The sequence below is a fragment of the Diceros bicornis genome, chromosome 3 (assembly GCF_020826845.1).
Source record: "Diceros bicornis minor isolate mBicDic1 chromosome 3, mDicBic1.mat.cur, whole genome shotgun sequence".
Classification (NCBI taxonomy): domain Eukaryota; kingdom Metazoa; phylum Chordata; class Mammalia; order Perissodactyla; family Rhinocerotidae; genus Diceros; species Diceros bicornis.
The window spans coordinates 95,001,592-95,019,532 of record NC_080742.1 but is presented as its reverse complement, the minus strand read 5'-3'; the positions used below and the strand labels follow the sequence as shown (position 1 = coordinate 95,019,532).

The following is a 17,941-nucleotide window of genomic DNA, read 5'->3' as shown; positions in this document are numbered from 1 at the left end:
GGTGACTCACTGGGGAGCTGGCCATTTCACTGCCATATCCTCTCATGTCAATAAATGAATTTATTTTTCAGGGCTGTTCAGTTTTTCCAGAGAAGAACTGTTCTGTCTCCAGCATCACCACCAGTATTTTGATAGGGAATTGGGGACCCATCACTCTAAATGCTAACTTTCTATCATAGCCACTGTTGATAGTTCCTATTTATGCCAACCTCTGCTAGGCCTCCCATTCTTGAACTTCTGAGATGGTCCCATGCAATGTGTTCTAAATACAATCAACAAATCTCCTGCCTGGGACGTAGACTCTTGGCAGCCAAGTGTTCTGTACTTGGAAGTAGAAGGAGATGATGGACTTTTGATTTTACAGGTTTTGAGTCTAGCCGTCATCTCCCAAGTGCTACACAGTCTTCCACCTCCACCTTTTACCAAACTGGAGTCTTCAGATCCCAAGCTTCTGCGGTCCTGCGGGGCTAGGGGCTCTCCTGCCAGCATCCTCTTCTGGGTACCCTCTAAATTGAGGCTTCCTATACCCTGGCAATCAGAACCCTGCCTCCATCTGCTTTTCATCTCTTCCAAAAAAAAAATTGCTGAATTCTCATCTATGATGTCTGTTCTCTTCCATTCTTTATCTTCATTGATTTAAAAATTATTTTACTATCATTTTAGTGATGTCACAACAGGAAAGTCAAAACATAAAATTTCATCTTTTAAGCAGAAGCCCAGTTATTTGGTCCTTTTGTTTTCTATTTCTATCAGCACCACCCTAGTTTAGAACTTACACAACAACACACTTGGATTACTACTACTAAGACCAAGTTGGTCTCTCCATGCCTTTCATCTTTTTCTTGTTTTAATCCCATTTGGTTTCCAGATTAATCCTCCTAAAACTCGTTTACATCAAGTCATTAATTCTCAAGTCATATATCCATCTCTGTGGACCTACAACACCTTTTTTATTTAAACAAACTCACCTGGTTTAAACTAACCAGCTTGTCTAGTCATTCTTACATTATTTACTCAAGCTAGCCAATGCCACATCCTCCAGAAGTGCTACTTCCCACCTTCACTTTCATCTTTCTCCCTCCAGCAAAACTCTGCAAGATCTTCCTCCCTTTTTCCTCCTTATCTGTACTCATCCTTTGAGGTCCACATTAACTCCACCACCTCATGAAAATTTCCCACCTTAGCAGCGTAAAATCTTTCTCCCTCTGCTGAGCATCTCCTCTGTAATATTAGCTGTCTGTCTACCCATCATATACTTCCTAGTTAATGAAATGAGACAGGCAGAATCTCCCATCATAAATATCCCATCACACACACACCCTTCACTTCATTTATTAGGCATTTGAGATAGCTTATAAGAATACCTAAAACATAATATAAAAATAAAAAATATAAGCTAGAATAAATATCTACAGAACAGGAAAATAAAATAAGATACAGAATTACAACATCCAAGGCAGAATCCTAAAATTTACCTAAGCAAATTGATCTAACCATGAATTATTAGAAATAAACATATTACACATTTGGAGGGCTATCTGCCAAAAGTAATTTTGGTTTCAGAGTATTTATCTTCAGCATTTCTAACAGCATTTAGGTAACAGAACCAACTATCAAGGCAGTTCCTATTTCTGACTAAAGTACAAATATTATCAAAGTAATCAAAGAAAAACGAATTTTCCCATTGTCTCTAACAAAGACGCTTATTTCCAGATCACACAAGAACAATTACAAGTGGTTAGACAGAAGCTAAAAATGATATGATGCCAGGAGACCATTTCTGTCACAGGGATGTCTCAGAGCAAGTTCTCTATAAGGATCAATTACCAGGGAACCACGTGCATAGAAGACAGAAGCCCTACAGATACATGTTTACTTACAATCAGGAAACAGTGAGTGTTAAAGGTTATTTTTAAGTTACATACAAACATTCATTTCCTGTCTGTATGTGTAGATAAACACACAGACAGACGTTCCCAAGGCAGCAGCTACAGGGGCTGCCCGGTGGCTGGGAGACACGAACGACACGTGGATGGAAGGACGTGTACTGCGCTGTGTGTCTCTCTGGACTTCTAAAATTTTACAACAGGATTACTTATCTAAAAAGCAAAAATTACATTTTAAAAAGCCCTCAAATGGATCTACTCTTGAGTTCGTGTAGTTTTTCCTACAAATAGACTCAATCCACAAAATGAGTAGCTGTGGCCAACTGTGGAAAAGCTCAGCCTAAAGCCCGACTATTCTTCACGTGAAGTGTTGGCCTGGGGAACCCATACTTGCTGTTTTCTTAAGAGGAAGCAGACAGAGTTTATATGGAAGATACTACCAGGCGTACACTTCTGAGGGAGTAGTGAGCCAGCTTTTACAAGAGAATGGCACCCACTGTGCTCTGAACACAGGCGAGTCAGCAGAAAGGCAAGAACCACAGCTACGTGGCCTATCCAGACAGACCTCACCGGGCTTTGACCACACACGATCTTCACTTCGTACTTCTTAAGCTTAGCTTTAAATCAACTATACCACATGGGGAAACATCATCAGAAAAGGAAAAAGCAGATTCTTACTGTATATCAGAAGCTGCCGAAGGGAAGTCATCTAAGCAGGGGACCCAGGCCTTGCTCACACCTCGAGGGTGCACGACCTGAGGAAAAGGCACCACTGGAGTGTTTCCAGGGCCTCATCAGGAAGGGGAGAGCAGGCCACATCTACGAAGGACTCTGAAGGAGCTGCTCGCCCTGTGCGATGTGGGGCTCCTCCTGTGGCTCCCCCAGCCCCGACCACACTGACCACCCGCCATTCCAACACAACTATGTGTTCAGAAATCAATTACTTTAGATGATAAGCATAAAAACTGAATAAATATGACTAATATTTAGAAGAAAAATGATCACATCTAAAATTATTTTTAAAGCAAAAACAATTAGGATATGAGGAAAAGTTAAATATAGGAATTAAGAGGAAATAAGGAAAAGAAAAAAATCATCAAAAGGTAAAAATAAACTAAAAATCTAAAAGGAAATAAAATAAAAGCTTCATTCAGCAGTCAATGGGTTAGTTTTATACTAAGGCAGCCAGAATCTAACAAATCCACATATTTGACTTTTAAAACTTTGAGGTTCTTTTCAAAAGGATCCCTGTAAGAGTTCTTCTGGCAACACAGGCAAAGCCAGAGGGCAGATGAGAATCTAGGCAGACATCTGGGGTCTCCGAGGTCCCTCCAGGCTGTGTCAAAAAGCCAAGCCTGGGTCTGCCCCAAGAGAGGCCATACAACTCTGTGTCACCCCAGAACTGTTTAATCACTTGCCGGGGCTTACTGTTGGCATGAGTGGTAGGGATGAGTCACCGTTAAAGGGGTCAAAGCAGATGCAAAGAGGTAGAAGGCAAAGCCACACAAGAGCATCTTTCCCCGGACACCTTTCCCCGCCTCAGGTGCTGTGAAAAGAGGGTTCATCACCTCCTGCGGGCGTGGCCCGCACACCTACCTGCAATGTAGAGGGATTACTGTAAATACTTTAGGGAAAGGCAGACGTTTACGTCTCTATTACCCCACAGCCCTGTGCCTTATATCTAAAGTAAACACATCCGGGAAATCAACTTGCAACTGTTAGTTACTACCAAACTCAAACCATTTTCATTTTCTAAAAGAAAAATAAATTCAATTTAGGAAGCAGAAGTAAACAGAAACAGAACCATTTGCCACTACTACTTCTTACACAACTGGAACTTACAGTGAAAATTTAAACAACTTGTACTAAAATCATTTGGAAAGACTCTGCCCTAAAAGTTGCATTAAAAATACTTCCTATCTTCACATGTCAACAAATGTACCACCTATACGAACTGGCAAGAGCAGCAGGCCCAACCTACTATTCTCTATAGTTGGTCCGTAAAGTTATAAAAGAATCAAGTTCTCTCTATACTGTGGTTAGATACAATGCTGAAAAGGAATATTCCACATAAAGTAAATAAATTCATATCTAACAGCATATTTCAAAACCAAAGGTTGCTTGCAACTGATTGTAATTAACTACAAAATTTGTTTAAAATGCTCAAAGTGCTCTGTGTATACAAATGAATCAAATTTAGAAGAAAAAATCTGAATATACCATATTTATACCAATAAAAACAAAATAATCACTTCTAGAGGTAACTATGCAATATAATTATAATTTCTATGGGTTCTCTCTCAAAGATACATACAATTTTTCAATCTTAAAAACTATTTTAATAGTACCAGGTTAGTAGTGAAAGGCAGAGAGAATTTTGCAAGTGAATATAACTAGGATTTATATTTGCATAAGGAAAACTAATAAAAAGCTAATAAACTATTTTAAAACATAGGCTATACTGAAAATCTAGAAAGTATAGAAGATCATTTTTTAAAAATCATCTATAAGTCCAATACTTACAGACAGCCACGTTCAACACAGTGGTATACAAATTTTTTCAAAAGTAGAGAGGGTGCACTGAGGGCTTACAGTTACAGACCAGTTTATATTCAGCTTTTTTCCCTTATCATGAACATTATTACATGTCAATGAATATTCTTCAATGTATTCTGAATGGCTGTTTATGGCCATTAAATACCAAATCCTTGCTGCTGAAGATTAAGGTTGTTGTCCGTTGTTTCCTATTAATAAAATATTCTGAATAGCCTTGCATTTGAATACAACTATTTCCTTAGAATAGAATTAAAAGTTAAAAAAAAAAAAAAAAATCACTGGACCAAAATACATTTTTATGTCTTTATATTTCTGAATTTCTCTCCAGAAAGATCATAGCAAACTAATATTTCTACCTGACTGCAGGAGCCCTGTCACCCTCTACTCTTGCCAACACTGGCTATAATCATTTCTTTAAAATTGTTTCAACCTGTTAGGTTAAAAAAAATGTTTAATTCTCCATTTCTTCAATAATTATGAGGTTGAACATTTTCCCATATGCCTACTGACCATTTACATTGCTCTTTTCTGTGAACTAGTTATGTCCTTCAGAGCCTAATTCTAAAAGTATGGATAAATATACATATGAGAACGGTAGTTTACATTTGGAAAAAACATAAAATACTTTTACATCTTTAGGTTTATTTGATGTAAACCATGCCCATCAGATACTCTTAATGTATCTTCTCAGGCAAAACTGGAAGCAAAATCAGATTAATGTAAGACTCCTAAATAAAAAGTATAAGATGAAAAATGTCCAATTGGGCTAGATGATTATTTCAAAATGGACGTGGATCATCACTAATCTATTGTGAAAACAATTTGTTACTCTTTCTGTTTGATCTGCTTTTCTATGCGATTTTGAGTTTCCATAAAGGAAAGAGAATTCTGCAGCAGGCAGGCCACGCAGAAAGACTGCCTCCTGGAGTACTCCCCTCGCACCCACAGCTCCTACGGAAGAGCCAGGGAGGGGCAAAGCATGTCCTGAAGAGTGACAGCAGCAGCGGCAACATGACCGCACAGCTGGCTGGTGCTGAGCAGCAGCAGGACCAGCATGTCCCAGCATGTTATCTCCGCAAAGCATATGCTGCAGGCTGCCGAGGGCTCAGCAGATTCACCCTGGGTGAAGAAGGGCCTCCACCCCTGTGCTGTGAATCTCGTCACAGAACATCAGGGCAGAGATTAAATATGAATTCTGAATGTACTTATGTTATAGTTTACTGACAGGTAAGCAGCCAAGAGTGGGAATGTGATCCTTAGTATACTGACTGGGGAAAAGACGACTTTGCAAAAACAAGCTAAGAAAACAGAATAAACTAATTCAGCTCACAGCACTATAGGGAGAAACAGCAACTTCCAAGTTCATGAGAACTTACGCAGGCAGATAGAAAAAAAGAGAAAGTCATCAACATGAAAGTTTAAACTGATTCCCAGGGAAGCTAAAATTATAATTTGAGGTGTATAATGACCACAAAAAAAAAGAATTTTGACCTGGAAGTGAGGGGCAGGTAGATCTGGGGCCAGGCAAAACCAGACAGACACTTCAACCAGATGGCCTGAGGTCCAGACTAGATCGGATGGTCACTCTCAGTGAAGCCACAGAGATCCTCACATTACACTACCTTCCCTTCATCAAGTCTGCTCCCTTCGGCAGGACCACTCCTGTTCTCTGAGCCAGGCAAGACACCTGAAATATAATGGTGTCAATACACTGAATAAGAAATTTCATTACTTATTTGAGGTTCAAAAGAAAGAAAATCTACTATTATTTACCCACCTGCATAAAAAGTGTTGTTGCATTGTAACTATACGTATACAGGACATCATAGAAAATCAATACCGAACAGAAGTGCTAAAGAGACAGACCGACAGTGGGGAGCAAGGGCTTAAGGCTAAAACTTCAGAAGAAAAATGAAGCCTTTGTAAAGTGGCTGGAAACAAAGTTAATTGAACTAGATCTTTCCGATTGAAGATGCTCTGGGACTTTTTTCTTCTTCCCCCAAATTCCCTTCTCTTTCTTTTGCCTTTTTGAGTTGAAAATCAAGAAAAATGTCTATGCTGTATAATAATCTACCCTTTTGTTATAGCAACCATAAATGCCTGAGGTTTCTAAAGGGTCTAAGAGTATTTGGTCCACATCTAGAAGTCGGTTACTTTCTCTAGAAAACGTCACATTTCTCCAGAATGAACCAAGGGTAAAAATCTAGCTGTGAGCTATGAGCTAGAATCATGGGAAGAAACAGGACCCCTCCTCTCCCTCTCAACCAGTTTCCCCTCTCCCTTTCTAACCCATTTTCCTTCCCTGACTACTGAGAAGATGTATCTCCCTGTGAAGAGCGATGGCAGAACAGTGAGATGCACGGGCTGCTCCTTTTTCTAAGATCAAGAGCACCTCCTAACCTGAAATCACCTCACAATTGCAAGTGTAGATGTCACTGTAAACCAGCCTATAGGAGATTATTTTAAAGGGCAATACACTTAATTGGTTACCTGTAAGACTGAATATACATACACCCATTAGAGAAAACTTTTTAAAAAATTGTTATGCAAACTAAGGCTAGGATAAAACTGCAGTAATGGCAACATACAGTTTCAAAAAGTAATATATCCTAAATGAATTAAATAAAAGTAAAGATGTGCTCTAGAAAAATGTCAGATGACTCAAAGTTCTCCTACTTTTGACAATAACACTGATATTGAAAATGCAGGTGAAGGGGGGAATATAACTTTGATTTTCAATAATTAAATTAATAAATACAAGTAGACATTCTACTGTTTCATCTGTATCCTAAAAGTTAATGTATTAAGAGTTGATCAAAACACTTTTCTTTGGAATTTCATGAGGAAAATACAGAAGATGTTTGAAAAATGTGATTCATTCAAATACAAAATCTGAAGGCAAAATAGTCGATAATGGCAGTTTCTATATTGAGACTACTATACTAAGAATTTTAGTACCAGCATCATTATTTATCAATGGTTGCTATAACAATTAGGCCAATTAATTGAGCTTTTGGAGATCAGGCTTCTAACACCAACAGAGGAGGGTTACTACCACCAACTCTCGGGTGATGCAAGCCTTAAATAAGACAGAGGTGGTTCCCAGCACAACGCCTGACACACAGACTCAAACCGTAGCTATGATTTCATAAATAATATCTAAAGGATTAAAGTCAGATATTTTAGTTCAGATTCTCCACTCTTCATGTATCTTCTCAGGCAAAACTGGAAGGAAAAGAATAATACTCAATTTAAGAGTGGCATCCCTAAAAAAAATTAACATTGCAGGTATCAGAATAACTACAAATTATAATTATTTGTAGCAAAAGAATTCAGTAATTACTGCAAGCAGACAAAGGCTCTACTTTCTCAGAGTTCTAAGAGCAAAACATTCTATTGGGCAAAGGACAAATCTGATTTAGTCAAAAATTACATATTAAGAAACTGTAATTTTCAATTTTTGCTGAGACAGATCAACTCGATTTCCTTGGCGTCCACACCAGCTCCCTTGTTTTTCTGCACACCAGAAATCCAACCAAGTGCCTTGCCTGACCAATGGAATCATCATTTTCAGCTCTACTACTTACAAGAGTTAAAAAAAAAAAAAAATTGTCACACCTAGCAAGCCACAACCCTCTTGAATGGAATATCATCTCATTTGCAAAGATTCTATGCTCCTTAAAAGTGTTCTAAGTATCATATGACCCAGCAATTCCTCATCTACATATCTACCCAAGAGAACTGAAAACACAGATCCATGCAAAAACTTGTACACAATATTCATAAAAGCATTGTTCATAATAGCCAAAAAGTGGAAACAACCCAGATATCCATCACTGATGAATGGATAAACAAAATGTGGTATATCCATACAATTCAGTCATAAAAAGGAATGATGTACTGACACATATCAAAACAAGGATGAAGCCTCGAAACATTACGCTAAGTGAAAGAAGCCAGTCACAGAAGGCCACATACTGTACGATTCCATTTATATAATATGTCCAGAATATGCAAATTCATCAAGACAGAAAGTAGATGAGTGGTTGCCAGGGACTAAGGTAGGAGAGAATGGAGAGTGACTGCTAATGGACACAGGGTTTCTTTTGGGGGGTGATGAAAATATTCTAAAATTAGAATAGTGGTTATGGTTGCACAACTTTGAATATACTAAAAACTGCTGCATTGTACACTTTAAAAAAGGATAAATTTTATGGTATGTGAATTATATCTCAATGAAGCTGTTATTCTTTTTAACTATTCTACAGTGTAAACATATATACATATATGAATATGAGTATACACCTACAACAAATTTTAAATTAATTTAGAGATAGTTTCATATCTATTTAGATCCATGTTAATTTTTTTAAGATTGTAAAATATTAGAATAGTTGAAGGCATACTGGAATATCACATAACCAAGTTTGACATCACTGATACATATTAAAGGTTTAAACTTAAAACTCCATTGAACTAGCAACTTTAAACTCCTAGAACCAGCAAATCAGTGGCAATCTGCTCTCTAGTGAGTTAGCTTAAATTTCAATTTCTTATATTTGAATGAAAACAAGAAATTCCACAAGTTAAATTCTATCTCTGCAAGTATATAATAGAGAACAGGAGCAACATCTTTTACACCCTCGTAACCTTCACGGCATACAGCACAGGCCCTTGCACACATCACGGACCACATAATGAATGCATGAAATACTTTTTTAATACCATATTTGTAAAACAGGGTCATTATAGTAGAACTTTTGCTCTATGTGGTAACCCTTTACATGGGGGTCAGCAAACTTTTCCCATAAAGGGCCAGATAGCAAATATATCGGCTTTGTGGACCAGACCATTTCCGATGCAACAACTCCACTCTGCCCGGAAGCATGAAGGGAGCCACAGACAATCCAGAAACCAATGCTCCCTGCTTTAACCAGTGCTGCCCAACAGAACTTTCTGCAATGGCAGAAGCAGCCTATTATCTACTGACCACTTGAAATACAGCTGCCCCAACTTAGGAACTGAATTTTTAATTACTTAATTTTAATGACTGCGAATGTAAATAGCCACGTGGTTAGTGGCTACTGTGTTGAACAGTAGTTGCTTCAGACTACCAACCAGCCAGTTTTACCTCTATTCAAAAAACTTAAAAAAAGTAAATGAGTTAATTTTTAAAGCTAAAAATGAAACCTGTCTGTGATTATAGTACAGGATGAACTGGAAGGTGAAAACATAATGTAAATTTTCTACAATTCACAGACCATACTAGTAAATAATCAAAATTCTAAGCAAATCAATCTCAGCTCGAGCAGTAGGATACGTGTAGAGTTCCATGTATCTGGATTTCGCCATACTTTGTCTGGTATACACTTGCTGGATTCCAGCTCTGAGGTCGTCCCAGATCTGGTCAAGGCCGATCTGCTTCAGTCCATGGGGGTTCTGACTCCTGTTTGATGACATCGTGAGTAATATTATGAAGTCGTCCAGTGCAGCAATCCTTATTCAAGGTACAGCTAATTCTCCATTAGATGAAAATATACAGTATCATCCCAAATTTATTCACAGCAGCTCAGAAAGGATGTCCTTTAAATGTAGAGAATGAAATCTCATTGCAGGCAAACCTGAAGAAGAAATAAAGGGAATTAATTCTTTCTCAACATCCTGGCGTGGGTCACAGGGTGCCTGCCACATTAACAGAAATACTCAGGCTGCAGGCAGTAGCAGGCACCACTCTATTCCAAAGATTATTTCTCTTTCTATGGGGAAACACACTCATATTATATGGTATGTGTATAGAAATAAGCTTATACTTAGACATTACGTTCAAATCATGACTATCAGTGTTCACAAGAAAAGCTGGGTAAAACTCGCAGAAGCACAGCTAGCAATGCTGCCTTTCTTTGCCTTCTAAAGGCATCAAAACTTCAGCTGATTACTTGACCTATGTAACAGACAAACTCAAAGGAAAAAAGGCAAACAGAATTCTCAGAAACAGAAACACAAATAGCTAATAAATAGGAAAAACCATTCAATCTCACTATTTATCTGTGAATTTTACTAATTTTTCACTTCGCACTTACCAAAATGCAATGTCAGCGAGGCTAAAGGTGAAGGGAAATGGTCACTCCCTTTTTAGAAGCAAATTTGGCAAGAACTGTCAAAATTTAAAATGTGCCCTGAATTTCAGGAGACCCGGGTTTGAAGCTCAGCTCCATACCTACTAGGTACGTGGTTTTGGGTAAGTTACTTAACTTCTCCCTTCCCGAACCCTCAATTTTCTAGTCTGCAAAATGGGGGCAAATCATTTTCCTCAAATAGTTGTGTGAAGTTTAATTAAGATAATGTATGTAAAATATTTAACACATAGTAAATGCTTAAAAAATGGTAATGGCTATTATTTCTAAGTGTTTGAAGTTACTGCAAAACACAATTTATAATACTTCAGGATTGAGGGTCCACAGATCAAGGACCTCAGCTATTCAATATTGTATTAAATCAGTACTTCTCAATATGCAATATTACAGACATACTTTAAGGATCGTCTATGTACATCACATCAAAACGTGGAGGTTTTTAAACAAGTATTTCTAGTGCAAAATTAAGAAACAGTGAGTTATTTTAATGGCTTCATAAAATAAATGTTGTTGGGAGGTAAACGGTATCTGGAACAATAAGAATGGGTTGTGAAGACCTGCCAACTCAAGTCTGAGTCACCTCAGCAAGTAATCCAGTGTGTCTCACACCCTCAATGGCAAAGGCACATTTAAGGACAATGTAGGGCACGCTTGAGGATTAAGTCTGAACTACTGACACCTAAATCACCTCTAATACTTATAATCTGAGCTATGGGACTGAATATTTTATGAAACCACAACACCATTTCTGATCCTGAAAGTATTTTATGTTATATAGTTACATAGGTATGTTCAAATGTGGAATACAAAAATATCTAACAGAAGAATTCCCTCGTGTTTTAAGGAAACTAACAATTCAGTAACCACTCTGCCAATGTTTCTGACATATAATTTCACCCCGCCTTTCCTTTCATCAGCCCGGGGAGATCATACCAACAGCTCACCTGATGGTAATCAGGGGGTCTCGGATTGGCAGCACCACCTGACGGCATCACCTGTTTAAACCTACATGCCCTCACCCCCACACTTACTTCATTTTCCCCTAAGGGGAAGTTATCACTTAAATTCCCCAGACTTACACCTAATTCCATCTTAGATAAGCTTTCTCATACCCATCTAGATACTCTTTTACTCCTTTTTCTTTTTCTTCTAATTTCTACCGGCAACTGAGAAAAATGTTCCACTTTTCCCATTTCTATCTTTTCCTCACCATAGCATTTCAACTGGGCACCATAAAAGCCACTTCATTTAGGATGGATAAGCATAGTAGGGGGACTCAGCAAACCTCCATGTGCCAGTGACTCACAAACATTTCTCTCCAGCCCAGATTTCTTCTCTCAACTCCAGGCCTGTCTCTGTATCCAAGTGCTAGTTCACCTCTTCTGATGTCTCAAACCCAACAGGTCTACAACTGAACTCCAGATCTGCCCCCAAACTCCATTCTCCACCAGTGTTGCCCATCTTAGGAAGTGGCAATTCTATGTATCCAAAAATCAGGAAGCTGGGAATCATTCTAAACCACTCACTCGTCTCCATTTCCTCTCCCAGTAATCAATCATCACCATCGTCGTCTCTTACCTGGACCACTATTTTAGTAGTCTAAACTAGATTCCCATACTTCTCAGTATTTACATCACCCCCCATCTATTCTTCACATGGCAGTTGAGTATAAAATTGTAAATCTGATTAGCTTGTCATCCTGAGAGCAGTGGGGAGCAGCCAAGACAGTGTGAAGCACAGAAATCCTACCATGGCATAATCAGATCTTTTCTGTCTCTTCATTTGCCTCTTACAAAACTCTCCCTTCATCCCTTGGGCACAGAGCCACAGACTTCCCCTCCTTCCTTGGACATGCCTATCTCCTTTCTGCTCCTGAGGATCTTTGCATCTGCTGCTGCTTCTGCCTGGAAAGCTCCTCTCCTTCTTCATCAGGTTGTTTTCCAGCCATACTGCCACCCAGGTAAGACTTACTAGGGAACTCCCAGACGAGGTTCAGGTCACCCATTTCCTGGGACTTTCCCTTCTTAGCTCTTACTCAAGGTCTTAACTCCATGCCTGTCTTTACCATAGCTCTCCCACTTCACCGGGGAGAAGGATCCCTACGATCCCCAGGCACAGAGATCATCTCTTCTGCTCACCACAATATCTTCAGAACCTAGTTCAGAGCCTGGTACACAGCTCAATCAATATTTTGCATGAATAAAAGAAGAAATTAAGGAACTAAAAAGCTATACGTTTTTAAAGGATTTGGAAATAAGGAAATAAGAGTATCATAGAGCATCTGAACTTGCCCCAAATCCCCCTGTAGAATCTCCACAAAATTCTATCCTGTTTCTTCTCAACACTAGATTTTAGGCTATAATTTATTTCTTGCTGTTTTCTTTAGTCATGTTTTATATCATCCTGGTCACTGCAAATGTATATGTATTTTAATATAGTGTTTAAGCAAGACTTGAGAGTTACAGAAATTTAGTGACCATTAATATTTATTTAACAAATATTTAGTAAGAAACTACAATGTGCTAGGCACTGTCCTCTGCCCTGGTTATGTACTATCAATTGTAAATCAAAACAGACATCATCTATTTTCATAACACTTCTACCACGGAATAAAGCATTTTTCTAAGAAGCTAACCCATAAATTTCTGGTATATAACCTGTTTGTAAACTAGAAACTTTATGTACTGTGCATTTGAGTACCAAAAGTATTTGCTTATAAGAGCCGATTACAGTCACAGACAATTAGAGGTTAACCTTAAAGATCGTTCTGGCTCTTTCTTTTACAGATGAAGAAACTGATTCAAAGAAGCAATCAAACCTGATCAGGATCACAATGCTAAAAAGCGGCAGGACCACAGGCCAGAGCTTCGGATTCTCAAGTCAGTATTCCCCAATACTATAGCCTGCATTTTAGGTTCTTTCATTTTTAAGGCGACAATACACAAGGACACCAATAAAGAGCCATGAGAAAAAAAATAGATTCACCAATTATCTATTTATTAATCTTAGAAACCGAAAAAGCTCCAAATAAGAGCTGACAGTTTGAAAGAACAAATCAGTCCTAATTGTATCAATATTAAATCTATTCAAATATTTTGAAATTTAAGAAAGCTGAATTTTTTAAAAGTCCGACATTTTTTAAACGAAGAAAAACACTGCAAATATCAGAAGAGCATGAAAGATAAAGTCAAGATACCAATTATCATACCAACACAACCCCCCACAAAGTTAAAATACACCAAATAAAACCGTTACTGTGGATCTTCCTCTACCTCCACTATCCTAGTTCAACATCATGACCCACGCATTCTTTACATGTTCTTACTCCCTCGTATTACACTTCCGATTCCAGTTATCAGTCTTACTCTATCAAGACTCACTGATACTCTAAGAGATCAAATACAACCTTTTTATGTCAAGTTTACTTTATCACACATACTTGTGTCTAGTTTTGATGCATCGAAATTTGGTGCCATAGCAAATCTCAACTTATATACAGAATATGCTGAAAAATCAGCAAAATATTCTACCCTTGCTTTTATGTGCTTTGTTTTCTCTTTAGGGCTGGCCCAGTGGCTTAGCGATTAAGTGCGTGCGCTCTGCTACTGGCGGCCCAGGTTCGGATCCCGGGCGCGCACCAATGCACCGCTTCTCCAGCCATGCTGAGGTCGCGTCCCACATACAGCAACTAGAAGGATGTGCAACTATGACATGCAACTATCTACTGGGGCTTTGGGGAAGAAAAAAAGGAGGAGGACTGGCAATAGATGTTAGCTCAGAGCCGGTCTTCCTCAGCAAAAAGAGGAGGATTAGCACGGATGTTAGCTCAGGGCTGACCTTCCTCACAAAAAAACAGAGCACTTAAAACAGTCATCAACTAAACACTAACTGGAACATCAACTGAATGGAAGATCACGGGAATCTGGGAAATGCTAGCTTTAGTGAAGCTAAATACTTTGTTTTGTTTGCTACAAGACTTCAGAGGCCTTAATAAGTGAACATATCTTAGGAATTTCCATCAGAAAAACACTATAAAGCATCCCGTACTCACACTGTCTTGGCCGTAGAGCATTTTTTCCTGAATATATTTCAGGACTGGTTTTTCAAGAAACTGTTTCAAGGAACAATATAGCTTTAAAAAAAAAAAAAAAAAGATAAATCTGTTGATCCCTACTGATTCTTAACTCTCTTGGGATCAACCACACACTGTTCTGCAACTTTTTTCACTTAATGAGATATACCTCACTTTACTTAATGAAATACACCTCACTGTTTTTGTGAGCTATATAATATTCTATTGTTTATCAAACTAGTACCCTGCTAAAGACTTTCTAGGTGTTTACTTTTTATCAGTTATAAGTATTACTGCAACGAGCAGCCTTCTGCAGATTTCTCTTTCGCTGACTTGAGTGTGTATGATAAATACCTCCATGTACCTATATAATAAATGGCCTATGGGATCATCTACTAGGACAGAACACACCAGAGGAGGAGCAGATTGGTGGGAGGTACTTTCCTCTTGGACATGGTGAACCTGAGGTGCTTGTGAATCATCCCAGGAAGCTGGACTGAGGAGAGAGAATCTCTGACAGGCACCACCTGAGTCTGAGAGCCAGCGTCAATCAGAGAAATGACAGAAAGAGATGGGACAAACTCAGTCCTGAGGATCATTTGGAAACTAACGAGACGATGGGGAACCCATCGAGTTTGTATTCACAAAGTTACATACAGCCAAAAACAACGAGGACCCCTCTCCTGGAGGCCAAGGGAAGAAAAAGCTGTGGTCAGCTGGGCCTCATTATGGTCACTGCCATTTATTTCTTGTATGATCTTGGCTACATCACTTAATATCTGTGGGGGTCAGGATTAAATAAGGCAACATAGTGTAACAAATGTTAGCCATTATTTTCATCATCATGATGATATCTGAAATGCAGCTTCTGGCTTTAGTTTTATGTAAGTCACTGGTGACCTTAGCAAGGAAAGTTTCACTGTGGTTTTGAGGGTAGAAATCAAACTGAAACAGGCTGAGAAGAACAGAAATGCAAACAATCTTGAACATTTTGGCCATGAAGAAGTGAAGAAAGCTAGAAGGGGATACGGTGCCCAAGCAAGGCTCACACGCCCTCATTCTCTCTCTAGGGAAAGTGGGGGACAGAAGGCTGCAACTGGAAGTGGGATGTCAGCTCAGCGACTCTGGAAGTGGTGCAGGCTGGGTGGTAAGGCCAACGGTGGGCCAGGCCTAAGGGCAACTGGGACAGAATGGAGCTCAAGGAAGCGACAGGTCAAGGCACTGGGAGGACTGTCCACGCAGAAGTTGAATCCCCTAAAATAACGAGCGTTGGGGGGTGGAGAGGAAGACTTTGAGCTGGGTGCCAGAGCGTCCAATTAATTTCTGAAATCTAGTGGTGAGCAGATGACCACTACAGGGAAGAGAATTAGCAGAGCCTCCAACAAGTCTGTCTGTTGCTGTAAACATCAGAAGGTACTGACCCATCTTCAACCTGGAGGCTTGTGTAATGTGGGGGAATATAAACAGCCACACCTTGGCTTTAAGGAGCCTTAGTCTTTGAGGAAGGGCAAGGAGGTTGAAGGAATGTGTATAGAGGTTACAGAGCAGTTTCCTATTCATGGAACAGGACTCCAGAAAGCTCTGTGAAGAAGTGAGGTGAGGAAAGAATGGGGACGGGGGGAGGGGTTTTGAGCAGAGAGGACGTACAATGCAGCTATGGGGGTGCTAGTTCAGAAGGTGGAAAGATGCCCTGAGGGCCTGCAACAGTGACCACGGGGAGAGACTGGGGATTCAAGCCTCTGGTTTCAGGAAGGCGGACAGCCTCCACTTTATGAGACTCGGCTCTGACCCTCGGATTGGACTACAGGGTCAAGCATTTTCTCACCATGTGTCTAACCAATTAAGCTTTGTGCATTCTTTTAATGTATTATTTCCCTGACAATTCCTAAATATAGAACAGACAGGAACGTAAATTCGTAAGACTTTAATGAACATAGGCACTTTTCTACTGGAGGAGAGGAACCCATAACTTTTAAAGTAATAAGAGAATTTTGTCCCTTCCTCAATTTTACCTCAAATACTCAAAAAATCTATATATCACTTTTGCCTATTAATGCAGTCCTGATATTTGCCTCCATTTCTATAAATTAAGACCAAGCACATCCAGCAGAAGCTGTTGCAGCAGCCAATGCTGAGGAGTGTGAGGACTGTTAAATAAAGCAAGATAATTCAAATCAGAGTTGTAACAGGAATGCAAGAAACAAGGTTTTTCAAAAAAAAGACTACAGCTGCTTCAGTTAGGTTGATTGCTTTTGAAAAATGTAAAAAGATAAAAACAAAGCACCAACTTAAAATGTTATGGTATCTTCTAAAAATAAAATCTATATCAGTGTTAATGAAAATACAGTTAAAATTCACTGTTAAAAAATAAGACGAAATTTAGTTTTCCTAGTTTAGTAGCATTTTAAATCTGATCAATTTAAATGATTCGGGGTATTATTCAATAAAGTAATTACTCATTTTCTAACATTTGATTAAAAGTATGCATAACATTCTGGCTTTTACTTGCAGTGTGGCCCATAAGATACGAAATGTAGAGTAAGACAAACGATTGGGACCTAGAGAAACTCCTGCGTACATACACCAAGAAATATGCAAACACACGCATTTGCAGCACTGTTTATAAGAACCACAACAAGAACCCCAAACCTGGAAACAACCCACATGTCCACCAATAGCAGAATTCACAAATAAACCATAGGATAGTCACACAACAGACCACAAAAAAATTGAGTCGACTTGAGCTACATACTTCAACATGGATGAATTTTAGAAAGAGTTGTGAGTGAAAAAAGTGACCGAGGAATACATATAGAATGAGACCACTTTTATACATAAGATTTAAAAAAAAAAAAAAGAAAAGAAAAGAAACAGTGCTCCTATGAAAGGAGATGCTAACACACCCCCAGGCAAGAATGGGCAGACACTGTAAGGACCCACAACACATATCTGGTTAAAGCACTGGTCACCGTACTTGTTAAATATATACTCCTGTGAGTGAAATGATAAGACAGCTGGAATTTATTTTAAAATACTGGAGGAAAAAAGGCTGAGCTGGGGCCGGCCCAGCAGTGTAGTGGTTAAGTTGGGTGCACTCCACTTCTGTGGCCCAGGGTTTGCAGGTTGAGGTCCCGGGCACAGACCTACACCACTCATCAAGCCATGCCGTGGTGGCATCCCATATACAAAATAGAGGAAGACTGGCACAGATACTAGCTCAGGGCCAATCTTCCTCAAGCAAAAAAAAGAGGAAGATTGGTGGGGTCAGCCCAGTGGCATATTGGATAAGTTCA

At 39.1% G+C, this 17,941-nt stretch overlaps 1 protein-coding gene across 1 annotated transcript in view; it reads right to left on the bottom strand.

Annotated features, from left to right (window-relative positions):
* Positions 1-10,083, bottom strand: part of CUL1 (cullin 1) — a 76,115-nt gene extending 66,032 nt beyond the window's left edge. The window contains exon 1 of the mRNA XM_058532234.1: positions 9,763-10,083. Within this exon, the coding sequence (XP_058388217.1) occupies positions 9,763-9,902 (140 nt within the window). The 5' untranslated portion in view covers positions 9,903-10,083. The remainder of the gene's footprint in view (positions 1-9,762) is intronic.
* Positions 10,084-17,941: the final 7,858 nt, after the last annotated feature.